This window comes from Eutrigla gurnardus (genome assembly GCF_963514095.1).
Source record: "Eutrigla gurnardus genome assembly, chromosome: 10".
Taxonomy (NCBI): domain Eukaryota; kingdom Metazoa; phylum Chordata; class Actinopteri; order Perciformes; family Triglidae; genus Eutrigla; species Eutrigla gurnardus.
The window spans coordinates 15,172,636-15,189,519 of record NC_139924.1 but is presented as its reverse complement, the minus strand read 5'-3'; the positions used below and the strand labels follow the sequence as shown (position 1 = coordinate 15,189,519).

Here is a 16,884-nt window from a genome sequence, read left to right as displayed (position 1 = left end):
AGCATGTGTCTTTGTGTTACATCAACCCATCAGTGTGTTTGATGAAATGTGGCCCTGTTTTCAACTCTGCATACTGGTCTTGTTGTTGTTTATTGTTGCTGAACTGATGACCAGCGTATAATCAGAATGACTGGCTCTGGCTCAGTGCCAGGTATTTTTACTTTACTTCAGTATTTCTGTTATGTACTTTGACTACAAGGGAATATTGCTCTGCTCCTGTAACTCACAACTATAGCTTTTTGGATGAAAACTTCATAAAAAAAAGTCTATTGGATTGTGAACATGTACAAAAAACAATAGCTGTCTATTTGAGTCTCATCCTCATGTTTTAGATAAGCTGTTAAGTAACTGTTTGAGGCTTTGTTGGTAAAATTATTAAATACATCACACTCAAAAAAAAAGTCAGAGAAAAGTCCATTAAACAAATAAATATGTGTGTTGTGTTTGTAAAAATTACTTCCACCTCAACCAACAGTACAAAATCAGTTATTATGAGATGATTATGTACCAATGCATCAGTATTTTCAATCAAATTAAGTCATGTGAAATGAAATGAAATCTATTTTACCGCATTATTTGTAATTAGAGTCTTTATTACAGTGTACTGGGATCTGTGTAGGGCGCCTCTGGACAGAGATTGCATCTGACAGGTGAGCTGTAGTGTCGAAGATATAATAAAGTGCACGCTTGAAGGCAAATTATCATTATTATTATTTGGACTTAGGTGTTAGTGTAAAGTAAATTTGGCTTATGTAAATGCTATTTATTCCTTTAATTTTTTATTGTCGTTGCTGCCATTATTATTATTATCATCATCATCATCATCATCATCATAATTAATATTATGATAGTAGTAGCAGTTGCAGTGGGTGGCGCACAGGGCCAGCCCAGCAGATACTGGACAGAGGGATCGTGTCCACGCCTTCTTCATCCCATCAATGCAGTGTCCTCATCCACTCGAGCCAGCCAGACTAACAAGGTAAGACGTCACCAAGGCTTTATTTAATACATTGGTATTGGTACACTATCGGGACGCGTGTGCGCGCGTGTGTGTTTGTAATAGTTTGCGGGCATCTCTGACGGAGCGCGTCTCTCCCCAATCCGCGCGTCTCCCTATCAAACCCAGTTGAGCGCGGCTTTTTGTTTCTTCCCTCCGGAAGCTCGCAGTGCGTCCACTCCATGGCTTTTGAACGTAAAAAAAAAAAAAAAAAAGCATCCGTCTATTCGCTAACGGCCTAATTGTTTCACAATTGGTTCTGAGGATTATAATAAGACGCTTCCAAAGTGACTCACTTGCCGCGGGAATGTCACGCAAACGCACCCGCCGTTCTGTTGCAGGCGGATTCTATTGTCCTCTTTATGGAACCGGACCTTTGATCCGCGCGCTGCTTTGCCAAAAGGTCTGCGTCTTACGCAGTTCACCAGTCTGCAGCTGGTTCATTGAATGGCCCAGATGGAACTATTGCAAAGTTGTGTCACGTTGTTGCTGTTGTTTGCAGCTGCCTGTGTCTCTCATATGGTGACAAATGCATGCTGGTATGTTCCACAACAGTCTGAATGCTCCCAATTATACAGCATCTAAACTTGGACTACGCCTTATACTGTAAAAGTAATTCATCTACAGTAACTAACCGGGGTCCCTGGTGCTTGAACCCAGCTCCAAATATAGGACCAGATTGCAGAGTTGTATTTTTTGACACACACACACACAAACACACAACGACATGGGTTAAAAATAAATGTGTACATATCAGCGGTTATAAAAGCACTCAAATTACATTACTCAAGGGAGTGTAGGCCAATTAAAGGTGTCGGCACCCACAGTACTGTATTGACAAAGCTTGAAAAGGAGAAAGCAGTGTATACATATAGAACTGATCTGTGTTATGGTCAAGTTGAAGCCGTTTGTGGTGTTCTGGCGACATCAGTTGTAGTATAGATTATTTCATATAAAATTCCACCAAATGGGCTACATTTTAACATGAAAATATGCATATGATATTTTTCGCTCCCCAGGGTTTTCTATGGCGACGGCCTCTCCCTTTCCACGCCTCGCCCTTCTTCTTCTGTTGCCTCATTTCCTGACCGTGTCAACCACCGCTCAAGATGACCTCGTCGTAGACACTAGGCATGGGAAAGTTCAAGGGAAGTTACTTTCAGTGCTGGGTGGGGATGTTAGAGCATTTCTTGGAATTCCCTATGCAAAACCACCTCTGGGTAAACTGAGATTCAGTGCACCGATGCCAGAAGAGAGATGGGAAGGGGTGAGGGATGCCACCAGATTGCCAAATTCCTGCTACCAGTTGCCAGATACGGCCTTTCCAGGTAGGAAACATTAAAACATGGATAGTCATAATTGTATCAGTCTCCTCTCATGTGTAAAAGGAAGATAGTCCGAACATGAATTGGTCCGTTTAGGAGTAGAACCGCCACGACATTGGGGGTTTCAGAAGACAATAACTGCATTGATGCAGAGTCTCCTATGACGCAACTTGCTAGAGTCCTTTTTTTTATACATTTTTCTTATTGTTATGCTGTCCCTGTCCCCTGTTCATGACCCTGTCTTTTTGTTATGAATTTAAAATAGCTAAGACCAAACCCAAAATAAAACTAATGACATTACTATGACATCATCACGGGTGATTTTCTCAGACTGAGGCAAGGCTTCTTCAGTGCGGAAGACATAACACAGTTGTTTACTCAGACTGAGTACTAATAAACATGACAAGTAAACAGATCTTTGCGTGCCAAGTTCCTGGACTCCCACTTTCACTTGAAACTTTGCATACTTAAATCATATTGCCACAGTTAGCAACGTTGCAAGCCAGTGGATCAGCTGTCACCATGTTGCAAATCTTTGAGAGGCAATATAAATGCTCCAAATCGTGTCTATAGCACCTATAGCTATATTATTGTGATATTAATTGTATATCGTTTTTCTTCATTATATTAATATGTCTAAGGAAAATGTTTCTAGTCACAAAAGCTTCATAGTTTTTACTTTGTAATTATGCCTTTGCATTTCCTGCTTGCTAGCTTGCTCAGCCTTAATGGTTTGCAGCTTTGCCGTTGCCTAGCAGCAGCGTCCTCAAGACTTATAGTGCACACGACTTCTTATGTTGTAACTATAAGCTCACAAGCTCCATTTGAAGGCAGCATGTGACAAGGCAGCGAAGGAAGTTATCCAAGCACATGTTTGAGTGAGACATTGCCCTAAATGACCACTGCACCAAGTCGGGGTTCCAGTGGGTCTATTTATAGACACAGCAGCCACCTGTCAGGGTTATTTAGAAACCAGCCACAACCAATGCTTGGCATCTGTAGACAAATATTGCATACATTTTAGGCCAAATATAGATATGACAACACAGATAGATATGGACAGAAGGCATTGATGTTGGACCGTTGTTTCTTCATTGGATAAAGTGGGTTTATTTATTTATTGACTTATGTAAATGTTTGTAGAGCTGTTTCGCAGGAGTCAATACAATTGGAGTGAAACAGTCTAATCTAATCTCAAAATATTGCTTGCAATAAACTGTAATGAAGTTGAACTTTGATCACATGACTGATCTCCCAATCATGTTTATAGCTAAACATCTGAAGGAACAGAGATACTGTACATCAATTGTTAGACTATTATCCCAATTAGTCTCCGGTGACATTGTTTTTTTTCCACAGGGTTCAACGGTACAGAGATGTGGAACCCGAATACTCCTGTGAGTGAGGACTGTCTGTACTTAAATGTCTGGTCCCCACGTTTCAACAAGACCCAGCCGAAACCCTCACCACTGGCTCCTGTCCTTGTCTGGATCTACGGAGGTGGATTCAGTATGGGAACCTCCTCTCTGGACATTTATGATGGTCGCTTCCTGAGCAAATCCGAAGGTGTTGTTGTGGTATCGATGAATTACAGGTAAGACTTGTGAGTAAGTAAAGTGAAAATATAAAATAATGAGTGGAGATTGTTAGTGTACATCCTTGTCAATAAATGAGGTGAATATCATGGCATGCTTTATGTTCTTGATGTGACACTGGGTTCTTGTGTCATTGGAAGTTGAATACGGTCATACAAATGGTTTGGGTGCAATGAGAAAAACAAAGGAGCATGTAAACAGTTAATTCTCTTTGTCAACACCTTTCATCATGCTTGTGCTCATGTATTACAGACTGGGAGCTTTTGGTTTCCTGTCTATACCTGACAACAAGAACATCCAGAATAATGCGGGCCTGCTGGATCAGCGATTGGCCCTCCAATGGGTTGCCAACAACATAGCTGCTTTTGGAGGGGATTCTAAAAAGGTAAAGATGTTTTAGTCTTACGTCCTAAAATCAGATAAGAGTTGTTTTCATTATTGAAACGAACAAGAAAATGTGTATTTTCCCCCCAGGTCACTCTATTTGGGGAGAGTGCAGGGTCAGCATCTGTGGGCTTCCATCTGCTCTCCCCAGGCAGCCATGCTCTTTTCCAAAGGGCTGTGATGCAGAGCGGCTCTCCTAATGCATTATGGGCCACAATCAGCCAGAATGAGATCTGGCACAGGTAAGGTGTATTGATGTTTGCATCTTTTCCGTCCCTCTATCACTCATGTTCTTCATTAGGTTACGGCAATTTAGTCTCATTGATATTGTTGGAGCAACCTTTCACATTAAAGTACCACCAAAAGTGGAGGATACATGCTCAGCTGTGATCCACTAGTGTTCAGTGTGTTTCTTTGCAGTGCTGCAAAGAACACTGTCGCATTACACAATTTGCATTGTGCTAACTTTAACCACAAACATGGACATATTTCATCGGCTCTCTTTCTCAAAATGTGTGTAAAATTTGCTTCCATCACCCTCACATTCCATTACGTCAATACCCAGGTCCAAGAAGCTGGTGACGTTACTGGGTTGTCCCCAATCTCCTCCAGCCGACATGGAAGCTTGTCTGCAGCAGGCCGATCCTCTGACAATCTCAGTGAAGCAATATGATGTTGTCTCACAGCCTGCTTTGTTTGCCTTTCCCTTTGCCCCTCATGTTGATGGGGACTTCCTGCCAGATGAAGTCGAAGTAGGTGTGTGTGTGTCTGTGTATGGGTGGGTATACTGAATATTGCTGTTGGGTGAAAATATTCTACATCCATATTTTCTACAAAAAAAAAAAGTATAAATCAATGCTATTGGTATCTCTGTCTGTACGGGGTTTAATCAATGAAAATCATTAAAATAAGCTTGTGACTAAACGTTTTTCCATCGGATCCTCAAACGGTTGACAAAAACTTGCATCTCCATTGAGTGGCCGTTCAATGACATTCAATGACAGACACAACTTGTATCTCAACATGCAAAGGTCAAAACCTCGTAACTCCCTTTGACCTTGATTTAGGTTGAATGTTAATAATATAATGATGCTATCTTGATCTCTATACCATGATTAGGTTATGTATCAAATTTCAACCACTCAAAGCTTTGTTTCTAGATTTAGCATTTGAATAACTATATTTCTAGGGTGCCACACTTTGAAACCTTTCACACATTGAATAACAAACTGATATTCAGTTGATTAATATATGTATTATATATAAATATTAGTTGATTATATTTTATGTATATGATGTAACCTACAATTAGCCATTTTATAAACTTTGATTTTAACCAACCGATCCTGTTTTCAGCAAAACCATAATAAAAAATCTCTTGAATTACCATCATTTTGTTTTCCCTGCAGGTGTTGCTTAGCACTGGTAACATCCCAAAAAAAGAGGTGCTGATTGGCTTAAACAAGGATGAAGGGACCTACTTCCTAGTTTATGGAATACCTGGATTCAACATCTCCAGTCAGAGTCTCATCACCAGGAATGAGTTCCTGAGAGGAGTGGATATTACAATGGGACACGCAAGTAGTGTCACAAGAGACGCCGCCACTTTCCAGTACACCGATTGGACGGATGAGAACAACAGGATGAAAAACCGTGACTCGCTGGGTGTTCTGGTGGGAGACCAAATGTTTGTGTGTCCCCTGCTAGAGTTCGCTCACAGGTAAGGAGCAATGAGTTTCATTGGTGTATCCTCAGCCTTGTCCGGCACACCTTCAGTGAATCTGCCCTGCACAATGCATGTTTCAACTTTAATTCCACAGCTCATATACATTAATCAGCAGATGGAAGCAGAGAAGGTGAGGAAACGCACCTTCTGTAGCAAAGCTGCACCTCAGCTGCAGCACCAGACCCCACCGGGTCCGACCTGGCCACCCAGCCACCACACGATCAAAGGTGTCATTGGCAATGACGGGATGTGGTTGTTGCGCGATTCATTCCAGCTGAGGAACAGAAACAGCCCTTCCTCTCAGCCAGTCTGCGTATGCTCCCACTGAGTCAGACACATGCTCCCCACACAAATCAAAGGCTTGCCAATGCATACGTTTGGCTCTATGTCCACCCAGGCAGCCATGATGTACATGCATTCAATGATATTCTCTCACATGAGCTACTGTCTGACGAGTTGGTCTCAGGCTAATCACACAACACTAAAACCACTACAGTCTTTGTATAAACAAACACTGAAAGTTCTGGACAAAAAACCAAGGCAATTCCATCACTGTGCAATTTTAAGAAAACACAATCTAGTGAGCTGGGAAAACATGATTAAGCACAAAAATGCATGTCTCTTTTACAAAATCATACATGGCATGGCCCCTCCTCCACTTAGAGAATTTGTAACTATTAGAACAAACCAACATCGGATCACAAGAGGAGTCATGAGAGGGGACTGCATTATTCCACTTAGGAAAAGTGCCTTTAGTCAGTCAGCCTTCTCTGTTGCAGCCTCACGTGAATGGAATAACATCCCAACATGTATCAGAGACCTAAACACATATCGGGCATTTAATTCCAATCTGAAACAGTGGCTCATTGATAATATGATCTGCCAGCACTAAACTTGACCCGCCTGCTCTTGCCTCCTTGTGTCAGTGTGTCTGTGAATTTGTCCTGCGTCTTGCAACTTACTTTGTATGTTTGCTTGTTTGTATGCTTTTGTGTAGCTCGTTCCATGTCTCTCCTGTGCTGCTTCATGTACTATTGTCATGTCGACTTTTTGTTTTTTTTTGTTGTGCATGTACTGTCTGCTCTGGTGGGCTATTGCCTCGATGTCTAACACATATAGATGTCTGCTATAAGTCCTAGTCTACCTTTTCAATTTGTGTTTGTTTGATGCAGACTCTTGTTTGTCCTGCATGCTTTATGTATTTTAATGCTTGATCTACTGAATACTTGTATGTGGTTATAATTGATGTTTTATCTGTTGCTTATCTATGTTCTCTTTTTTAAACTCTTTCTGTTATTTGCTTATTTGCTTTTTAGGGAGCCTATTGTTACATCTGGCCAAGGACTACAGATGGAAACTAGCCTTCTGGCTAAATCTGGCATATTTACAGAAATGTTTATTAATATGCACTGTCCTTGTCAAATAAACAAATAAATAAAATAATGCAGCAGACACAGCTCAGTCACTTCCCCTTTTAAAATATGCGTTGCTGACCTTAAAGAATATCCAACCACTTCCCACCCATTATGGCGAGTTGCAGGCGATATTTCAACCCGACCAGTGTCAGACTAAGGTTTGAGATACAGAGCCTGGACAGCTGAGGCTGTCATGCATTTTCAGACACCAACACTGGCCCTTTAGAGTTTTCCCCATCGGAGGGAGCTCCATGTAGCAGTGGAGAAGGCCACAGGCTGCCTTTCAAATAATGTCAACAGACGCTCCACAGTTGTGGGTGTGTCTGCTTATGAAGCACAGCTCACCATGCCACAGCCTATGCACGTGCCTTATGCTGCGCCTGGATGTGATCCTCACGGATTAGTGGGCTGCATGTTAGCCATTATGATGCATCATTTTCTGACCCACTCTTCTGCAGTGGCAGTGCTGTGTGTAGAGAGTGTAGCATATTTTTTCTCCGTACATGGCTGACATGGTTTTAACCGTGGAGCAATCAATGCCTTTGTGTCTTATTACAACATGGCATTCATGGTTTGTGAACTGGTGCATGCTGTCTGTGGACTGTGGTGTCACATTGGGGCATATATCAGTTTCATTGTTAACCTAAGAGCTACAGCTGATTGAGTCAGTTACATATTGTAACTCCAGATTCTACGAGTGTAAGCATATCCTCTGTGGGCACCTCTGCTTCCATCTGCAGCAGCTGAAGAAATACTGGTTTTATATTGAGAGCAAAACCTATGCTATACGACTAAATATCGCAAGTGCGGTTGTGATGTCTCTTCAAGGAAAAGGTCTATACTCAGGATCAGGAATGACAATACAACGCTGGAAAGGCATCACCCTGGAAATCATTTTATCTGTCATCATTATCAACACAAGAGAAGAGTAGAAGAATTGTGACATTGACTTTATAAAGTAATCTATCAGTAATGTGCATTTGAATTGCTGTCTTAACAATGCCCTATCCAACTGGATGGCTTGGGTCAATTCTTTAACAGTCAGTTCTCATTTCCTGTTGGTTGTGTTTTGTTTTCTATAATTAACCTGAGTGAAAATTGAATATATTTCAATAATGTCTTTTTTCCCCCAACCAGATACTCGCAACGCGGCGGTAAGACTTTCCTCTATTTGTTTGATCACCGGTCATCTGTCAATCCATGGCCAAAATGGATGGGCGTTATGCATGGCTACGAGATAGAATTTGTCTTCGGAATGCCTCTGAATGCATCCCTGGGATACACGAAGAATGAAGTGAACATGACCAAGAAGTTTATGAAACACTGGGCCAACTTTGCCCGGACAGGGTATGAACAATCAGACGGACTATCAGTCACTCAAGCAGTTTGAGGAACCTCATGGCACTTGAATTGAATTGTCTCCATTGGTTTTCTTTTTTGTCAGGAATCCTGGCATTGATGGAGCTAACTGGCCCGTATTCACCCATGAACAGCAGGAGTATGTCACTCTGAACTACAACCACCCAGAACAAAGGAGGATGATGAGAGCTAAAGAGTGTCACCTCTGGGAAACATTCATGCCAAAAATACAGAAAGGCTCAGGTGAGACCCGTCCATCCATTTATTTATACATCCATCACACACATTCATGCATGCACACATAACTCTATATAGTTATAGGTAGTAGGGAGGCATTGTGTCAGGCTCTGCCAGGGAGGTGTATTTCCGTATCATTAAATTAACTTTGAAAGCACCTTGCTGTCTCCCTTTGTGTGCCGTAAGCAGGACAGCAAATAGTTATTTGACCACAGCGAAAACATTGTCTTTGATTCTTTAAACACCAACAAATATGGATTGATGCAAAAATATGTGGTTAAATAAAATCCTGCTGTGAATTCTGGAAATGATTATATCTGTCTTTGTTCAATAACTGTTCAGTTTTAGATCACACAATTTGGAAAACATCCTGCTCAGCCACCACTGCAATCTAATTCTACAAAGAGTATAATACACCACAAGCAAGCCTGTTTGTTAACAGTACACTGTTTTCTTCATTTCACCTGTCGCTTGTCTGTGTGTGTGGAGAACTGCTCTGCGAATAAATTACATTCATTGAAGAAAACAGATGCATTAATCAAAACATCAACTAATTAAATCTGATGAATCACTTTATTCAAATTGAGGATCTGAGGTATTTCAGTGAATTTGACAAAAAATGATTTATCTTTGATTCCACGTGTATTATAATTAGACTGATGAAGCAAAATGAGTTTTTTTTAGATATGTGATTGATAGTGCCAGGAACATGAAATTAAAATAAGTTTAAATAAACAATTGTACATATAGGCACACACCATCTTACATCAAACATTCCTTCTGTGAAAATAAAAGTCTCTCCATTTGCTTTTTTCTTCACAGATGATCTGCTGTCTTGTGTTAAAGGAAATGGGATTTTACACCACTGTAATATCACCCTCCTCCTCATTCTGTTGGTTATAACATTAATCGATTGATAGAGGGAAGAGACCTGCCTTCTATACTGCCATATACAACTGTTCATATATAATATAGTGGCACGGCCTATTTCAAACATTTTGTGACTAGCGAATATTGGTATATTTAAAGATGGATAGGAGTGTGCGGTTTGGTTAATAATAATCATATATTTAATTTAATGAGTGCTTTTCATGGTAATCACAGTTGAAATAATCAAATGATCCCACTTGTTGAAATTTGCCCTTGATATCCAGTGTTCAGAGTGAGTGCTATGCAGCTGCTCACATATAACGGCATAGCTAGGTACTGGTGCTGCACAATGCACATCAACCACATAGCCTATGTTATGACATGTGAATTTTATTTTTGATAACTACCTACTTTTATCTATTTGTTTGTTTTTCTTTCAAAACTGTGCATATACATGGTGCTTACAGTAAATGCAGAGAAGACTGATTGAAGCACGAGTTTGCTCGTATTGTAGAAAAAAGAAAACTGTTCAATTCATGAATATATATATCCAATCACCTTATGAAGCTTTACATGCACAAATACATTTTCATACAAATGATTCCCTTGTTGTCAAGTAAAATCTGCCACTACCACCATTGTCATGTCTTCATCACAAAGAAAATGAGTAAAGGCCAAGTAATGATGATGAATGATTTGCATATAATGTTGATCATCAGTGGGTATTCTATTAAATCAATAAAGTTATTTTGATGCATGCCGTTTGCTGATTTTCCATTTATCTGATAGACCACGCACACAAAACGTGCGGTCAGTCCTGTCATAGACATGGCATTAAGCAACAGACATAATTATGTAAACACCTGATATTACTGTCAATGCCAAACAATAGATAGCTGCAATTATTACTTGCCAAATGATGTCTATTCTTGTCATCCGGATCTTAAACGCCAGATCAGTAAACAATGGTTGTTGTTTTTGTTATAATCTGTTCCTCACCACACAAAACTATTCAAGCCATCGCATAATAAGTTAAGAATGTTCTTTTTTGTTCCAGCCGACCTTTAAAAGTGACTAATGACTCCTGACCACTGCTTACATGAAGCCGTGTATGTGCTTATGTCGGATGCTGTTAAAGGAAAGGAGAGCAGGGAAGATGCACACTGAGGGCAGGGGAGTTGCAGTGGGTGTGTGTTTGGCAAAGGTGGTCTGTTGATACACAACTGCTGGCATTAGCATTGACATCATCGCACCCTCGTGTCCAAAAATGTTTGGTATTTTCTAACGAGATTCACATTGTCTACCATGTGCCTCATCAATAATGGATGGAGATGAAGACAGTGAGCAGGAGCCAGAGGGAGGGTGAGAGAGACTGATAAAAAAAGAGAGAGAAGAGAGAGAGAGAGAGAGTTTGGAAGGAAAAAAAGGCTATCTTTCTAAATGACTATAAGGAAGTCTTTGAAGGTATGTACAGGAATTCTTTCAGCTCCCGCTGAGCATCTTCAAAATGCTAAGTCAAGGTGATGCTCCTCACTTGTTATGACCACAGGGATCAAGAGTTAAAAAAAAAAGTAGATAACTGTTTAACTTCTTTACATTGCTCCTCAAGTGGGACTGCAGGGTTTTTGTCCTTGGCTGCATATGTTCTGTATTTTGGTCACTTGCCACACGCCACAGTCAGTGAATAGGTACCATAAGTAGAGTCTAAAGCACATGGCTGCGGTCTTTATTCTTTGAAACCTCTTTAGAAGTGTTGGATTTGGTTTTCTTCACAGGCTACGCTTGCAGTGTATGAATATTGTAAATGTATAAATTCTGAAAAAGCTGTACAATATCAAAGCAATAAGGGTAGGATTACCCTTGATAACGCAATATCATCATGATACATGATATATATACTGTACATAAAAAGAACGAACAGCTGCTCCACATGATTTTAGTTGTTTTGACTCATGTCAGTGCCACAGTTTAGTTCTCAGACATGATACTTTGACAGATATTAGGGGTGAGCTGTGATTAATGTGTATGACAGTGACAGCTTCATTAATTAAGAGGGCAACACCTCCCACTGTGTGTCATGCAAAATTACTCTTACCAACTCGCAGGCATAGACGAGGCTGAGCACACGTCGTCAAAAGAATGCCAATGCTTGATGTAAGCGACGAACAAGGTTTGTTTCCCATGAGGCACAAATATGTGGGGAGTTATCAAGAAAATTGCAGTACCAAGTTATTTTCAGCTGACTGGTTGAATGGATGCGAAATGGAATCTAACAATATCGATGTTATACTTTTACATTTAGGGCATTTAGCAGACCAAGGCGACTTACAATAAGTACATTTATCGGAAGAAAGAAAGCTATCATTATCATAGAAACACATCATTGCCGATAAAGTAAGAGTGAATAAATAGAAACAAGTGTTAGGTCCTCGTCTGAGTAAAGTAGTAGCTGTTCAGCAAGTATACCTTAAGAACAACAGTGCTATGATCAAAGTGCTATATGTAAGAACATAGAAGTGCTTGTTATCTTTCTCGGTCCGGTCATAAGGGAGCAATGGCGTCCACATGTCCTTCAGGTGCCTTCCTGCTGCATATCCAGGCCAACTGAGAGATGTCCTGCTTTCTGTCTGCCCTGCTGTCATAATCCATCAGCTTTTACTAAGTTCACTGTCCAAAGGAGGCACCCACTTGGTCTCCCTACCTGATGCCATATCCACCAGCAGTTGACCCCTCATCGAAAGTTATTAATACGGACAAAGCTGTGAGAAGAAGCAACATTTTGATAATGGAATAATGGAATGGAATTGTTTCAGAAATGCTTTAATATGAATTTGATACTTTCTTTACAAATTAATTTTAGTTTATTTCATTTTGGACTGAGGGTTGAATAAACAAGCAACCTTGGACGCTGGGAATGTTAGAACAGACTTTTAAAACTTTCCGACAAAACGAGAAACCAGAAACCAGAAAGTCAGAAGATTAAGATAATGAAAATCATCATTAGTTGTAAATCTGGATGCTGATTTTGAGTAAGTGGATTTTTGCATTATGGGGGTCGAACAATACAGAGTGACATGCCATTACAGTAGACCTACTGATGAAATGATCATATAAAGTATTTCCTGTCCTCCGTTTGTAAACTTATATGGAATGACTTAACAATATGGATGCGTTTTGAGAATTTAGCAGTTATGAAGTTATATGGTTGTTTTTTTAATGTTTACTGTACATTGATCTATGCTAGAATTATACTTTAACAAATCACTTTTTAACTTTGCTGCTGAAACGTAGTTTAACGCTGCTATGTTTTCAACCTTTTTTCAAAGTTTTTTGCTGATGTTTCTTCTGCATTTATTCAGTAACATAACGGAGGTGGTAGCACTGGATGTTTGGCAATGTTCTTGTATATTTTGGCTAACATACTTTGGCTATGAGATATTCAGTGATTTTTCTGGTGTAACAAAATTAAATAAGGAGTGCAGAGGGAGATATAAACAGTGAAGTTCAGTTCTCACATGTTCAAAGTGAACTGTTCACATTCATAGTTCACCATTTCAATTCTGAACTAGTTCAAAGTTCAGTTCATTTTTTTTTTTAGGTGAGAAATGAAAATGAAAGACTGAACTTGTTTTGCAAACTATGACTTCAATCACTATGCCTACCTTCTAGCCTAAAACTGTTCAACTGCAGGGCAAACTACTACTGAACCTGGCTGTTTGCTCACAAAGAACTCAAAGGAATTATCCCTTGAGGTGCCCTTTTGGGCCCTGTTCCCTTGTTCACAACTACATGTTTTTGTAGGACGGAGAGAGACGCTGCACTCACACAAACTGTGAAGAAATGCAAGTGATTTGCTGAACTTATAGAAGAGAAACTACAACAAAAATATGGATCTCATCACGGTAGTATCGATCCAATACCAATACTCACCTTGGTATCGATACTATCGATATTTGGATCGATCCGCCCACCCCTAACAACAACATGCTGTTTCTAAAGTGCGAGCAGGTCGTCTCACTCGACTCATCAGAAGAAAACAAATTCTGTAACGTTTAATTGGACCTCAACACTGACGTTCGTCATTCATTTCACACAATCTGAACTAATTCACGTTCAAGTTCTTTATTTACAAATGAACGTGTTCAATGAACGCGTTCTTTTGAACTTGTTGCACGACACTGGATATAAAGATATGAAAACAGAAATAAAAAAGATGAAAATATTGGAGGATATTGGATGGACTTAATAATATAGGTAAAATACAGGAAAAGGGAACTATAAGATTTGGGTAGCTGAGAAGCACGTTTTTCATATGGAATGTTTACGACACTTTACTTTCACGATACATCTCAACTCACTTATTCACTCTTACGAATGTATGCATATGATATCCTGTATATGTTGGCAATAAGAAACTGAACCACCTTCAATGGATTTTTCAGGACATGTAGCCACGCCCACGAAAGAGCAGGGCTCAACTGGTTTTAATCCCATAAGAAGAAGCATTTCAGACATCCCCCGGAGTTAACCAGAAAATGCTATTTGACACCATGGCAAAGCAAGAGGAGTCTGACCTCGGCTGTCAGTTGAGACAGAAACACCCATCATTCAAATGAGACAGGCAATTAGGGGAAGGACAAATCCAGACAGTTGAAAAGAAACAGAAAGAAACGGGGAGGTACAGGGAGATATCGGCTGCGGTGATGTGGGGAGAGCAGGAAAACTGGAAGTGGGAGAGATATAGGGAATACAACAGCAGAGTGGGGAAAATACACAAAAAATAAACACAAAATTCTGGGAGGATGAAGAAAGAGGGAAAATATTATAAAGAAACACAAAGAGAGGGCCTTTCAAAATGAGAAGGGATTTGGTGACAATCAACAATACAAGGAGAGGCATCAGTCTTTCATCAGGCTTCTGATAACTTGGATAACTTGAGGCATGGAGTAGCAAATATAAACATAACCTTGTCAGAAAATAATAATTATAAATGATAAATATTTATGAAAAAAAAAACTGTTTAAAAATAATTGCACAGGCCGATACTGCATGACTCCTTCAAAACTGGAGGATGTGTATAAAATGGGAGGAGGGTGAGGTGAAAATAACTTTGGTTTGAAGTGCATTGTGAATAGGGTAATACAAATCTAAAAATAATTACTTTTTGTATCATGGAGGTAGATGTAACGCACAACTTTATTCTGCACTGCACAAGTAATCTGGAGAAAACTAAAGAAAACATATTGAGGATGAACCCTGCTGAATGTCTGAATATTCAACTACACCCACATGTTTTTAGCCTATATCACAGACTGATCTCATGAAGTGGCGTATGTATGACACGCCAACTCGTATGCCATTATGGCGTGTTATCACTACGCACAATCACCTTTTCATGTGTTTATCAACGCCGAACCCTAACCCTAACCCTAAAGGGCGTTTACATACACGCGGATGTGATGGGTCGTTTCGCTAGAGGGCGCTGTCAAACACACGGATGTGATGGGTCGTTTCGCTCAGAACGTTCACATACACGCCAATAGCTCAAATTGAGTACAGTTAACACGCCACAGGAAGTGCCGTGTATATTTACAAAAAGTCATGATGTTGTATATCATGTTGATATTCTGGCACATTTGCATCATGGAAAGTCTTGCTGCTTTGTCTCTCATAGCACTATCCAGGCAGAAACTGTCTAGCTACTAAATAAAATGCCTGCATTTGATGAATATGAGCCAAGATTTGAACCTGTATGAAGCAACATCGTCATACATTTTTTAGATTCTTGGACATCTATGGTAGAGCATGATACGACTGCGAGCGTTAATTCAGCTGATTGTAGCACAGTATGCATGATCGTTTGTGTTCTTAGACTTTATGGAGTTTTAACGTGCTGCAACATTTATGGTAAATTGGTTCCACTTGTTGAAAAAAGGGAGGGGGATTTGGAAGTGAATATGCATATTGAATCGAAATGCATCCGTGTATATCAACATAACGTAGTCACATTTGTCTACACTCGTATTGTACAGTACCCCTAGTTTGTAGCCAGAAAGCTCATCACACACACACACACACACACACACACACACACACACACACACACACACACACACACACACACACACACACACACACACACACACACACACACACACACACACACACACACACACACACTTGTTGCCTTTGTGGATGTGCTATGGGTGCAATGCCCTGCAGGGCAGACATGGAGGGCTCAGGACAAACCAGATGACGTAAGATGATGTTGTACTGGCATGATTAGAGGCTCCACCATGTTGGAGCCAAGTGGTCTGCTGTGCAAAATGCTTTGCAAGTCAAAGTTCACCTCATGTGAACTGTGTGCTAATGTGTAGGACAGAATCAGACTATTTTTAATGAACACTCAAGGGATTTAAATGGCAGAGAACCAGAGACATAACAAATATTTATCTTCCAGTGTATTACAGAGCCATTGCTTTGCCACAAAAAAAAAAAGAAACTGTGTGCTTGACCTTGTTCGGCAAAGGAGGGAAGGAGGAGGCTGCATAACAACAAAATGAGGTGAATCAGATCTGTCGTATGAGTCATGAGTCATGTTATACATCTGAAATTGATGCGCTTTCTATAATTTATTTGTGGAGATATGGAATCTTCATACATTATCCTCTTCCGGTCTTGGCTTAATGACAACAAATAAACGTGCGTGTCACAATGTGGGCCATTCATAGAATGATATTGATAAGACAAGCTGTCCATAGTCTGTTGTGACTGAATGACAAGAGATGGTACAGTTAAAATAAATAAACAGTGAACTCTATTGGAAAAGCTTTAGCTTGAGTCAGCTTGACTTTGTTTGCAGGTTTGGAAGATATGGGTCGAGAAAATAAAGTGAGCAATGGTCTCTTAAAAAATACAGCAACAATGTGGCTGTTAGGCCACTTCAGCCTGTCCCTCTACTATTGGTGGAGCCCAA

At 40.1% G+C, this 16,884-nt stretch overlaps 1 protein-coding gene across 1 annotated transcript; it reads left to right on the top strand.

Moving 5' to 3' along the window:
• The first annotated feature begins 948 nt into the window (after nucleotides 1-948).
• LOC311019947 (acetylcholinesterase-like) lies at nucleotides 949-10,134 on the top strand. The gene is made up of 10 exons (XM_084019616.1): nucleotides 949-979; nucleotides 2,017-2,325; nucleotides 3,682-3,916; nucleotides 4,170-4,302; nucleotides 4,392-4,543; nucleotides 4,867-5,053; nucleotides 5,711-6,021; nucleotides 8,580-8,789; nucleotides 8,887-9,044; nucleotides 9,861-10,134. The coding sequence occupies exons 2-10, from the start codon at nucleotides 2,025-2,027 to the stop codon at nucleotides 9,953-9,955; spliced, it is 1,782 nt and encodes a 593-aa protein (XP_083875742.1). The 5' UTR covers nucleotides 949-979; nucleotides 2,017-2,024; the 3' UTR covers nucleotides 9,956-10,134.
• The last annotated feature ends 6,750 nt before the right edge of the window (nucleotides 10,135-16,884 follow it).

What these genes read in the sequence shown, in the direction of transcription:
- LOC311019947 (XM_084019616.1), top strand. Translation starts at nt 2,025, where the DNA reads ATGGCGACGGCCTCTCCCTTTCCACGCCTCGCCCTTCTTCTTCTGTTG. An exon ending in GTGGTATCGATGAATTACAG is followed by an intron (nt 3,917 to 4,169) that starts GTAAGACTTGTG and finishes CATGTATTACAG; the next exon opens with ACTGGGAGCTTTTGGTTTCC. An exon ending in TCCTGCCAGATGAAGTCGAA is followed by an intron (nt 5,054 to 5,710) that starts GTAGGTGTGTGT and finishes TTTTCCCTGCAG; the next exon opens with GTGTTGCTTAGCACTGGTAA.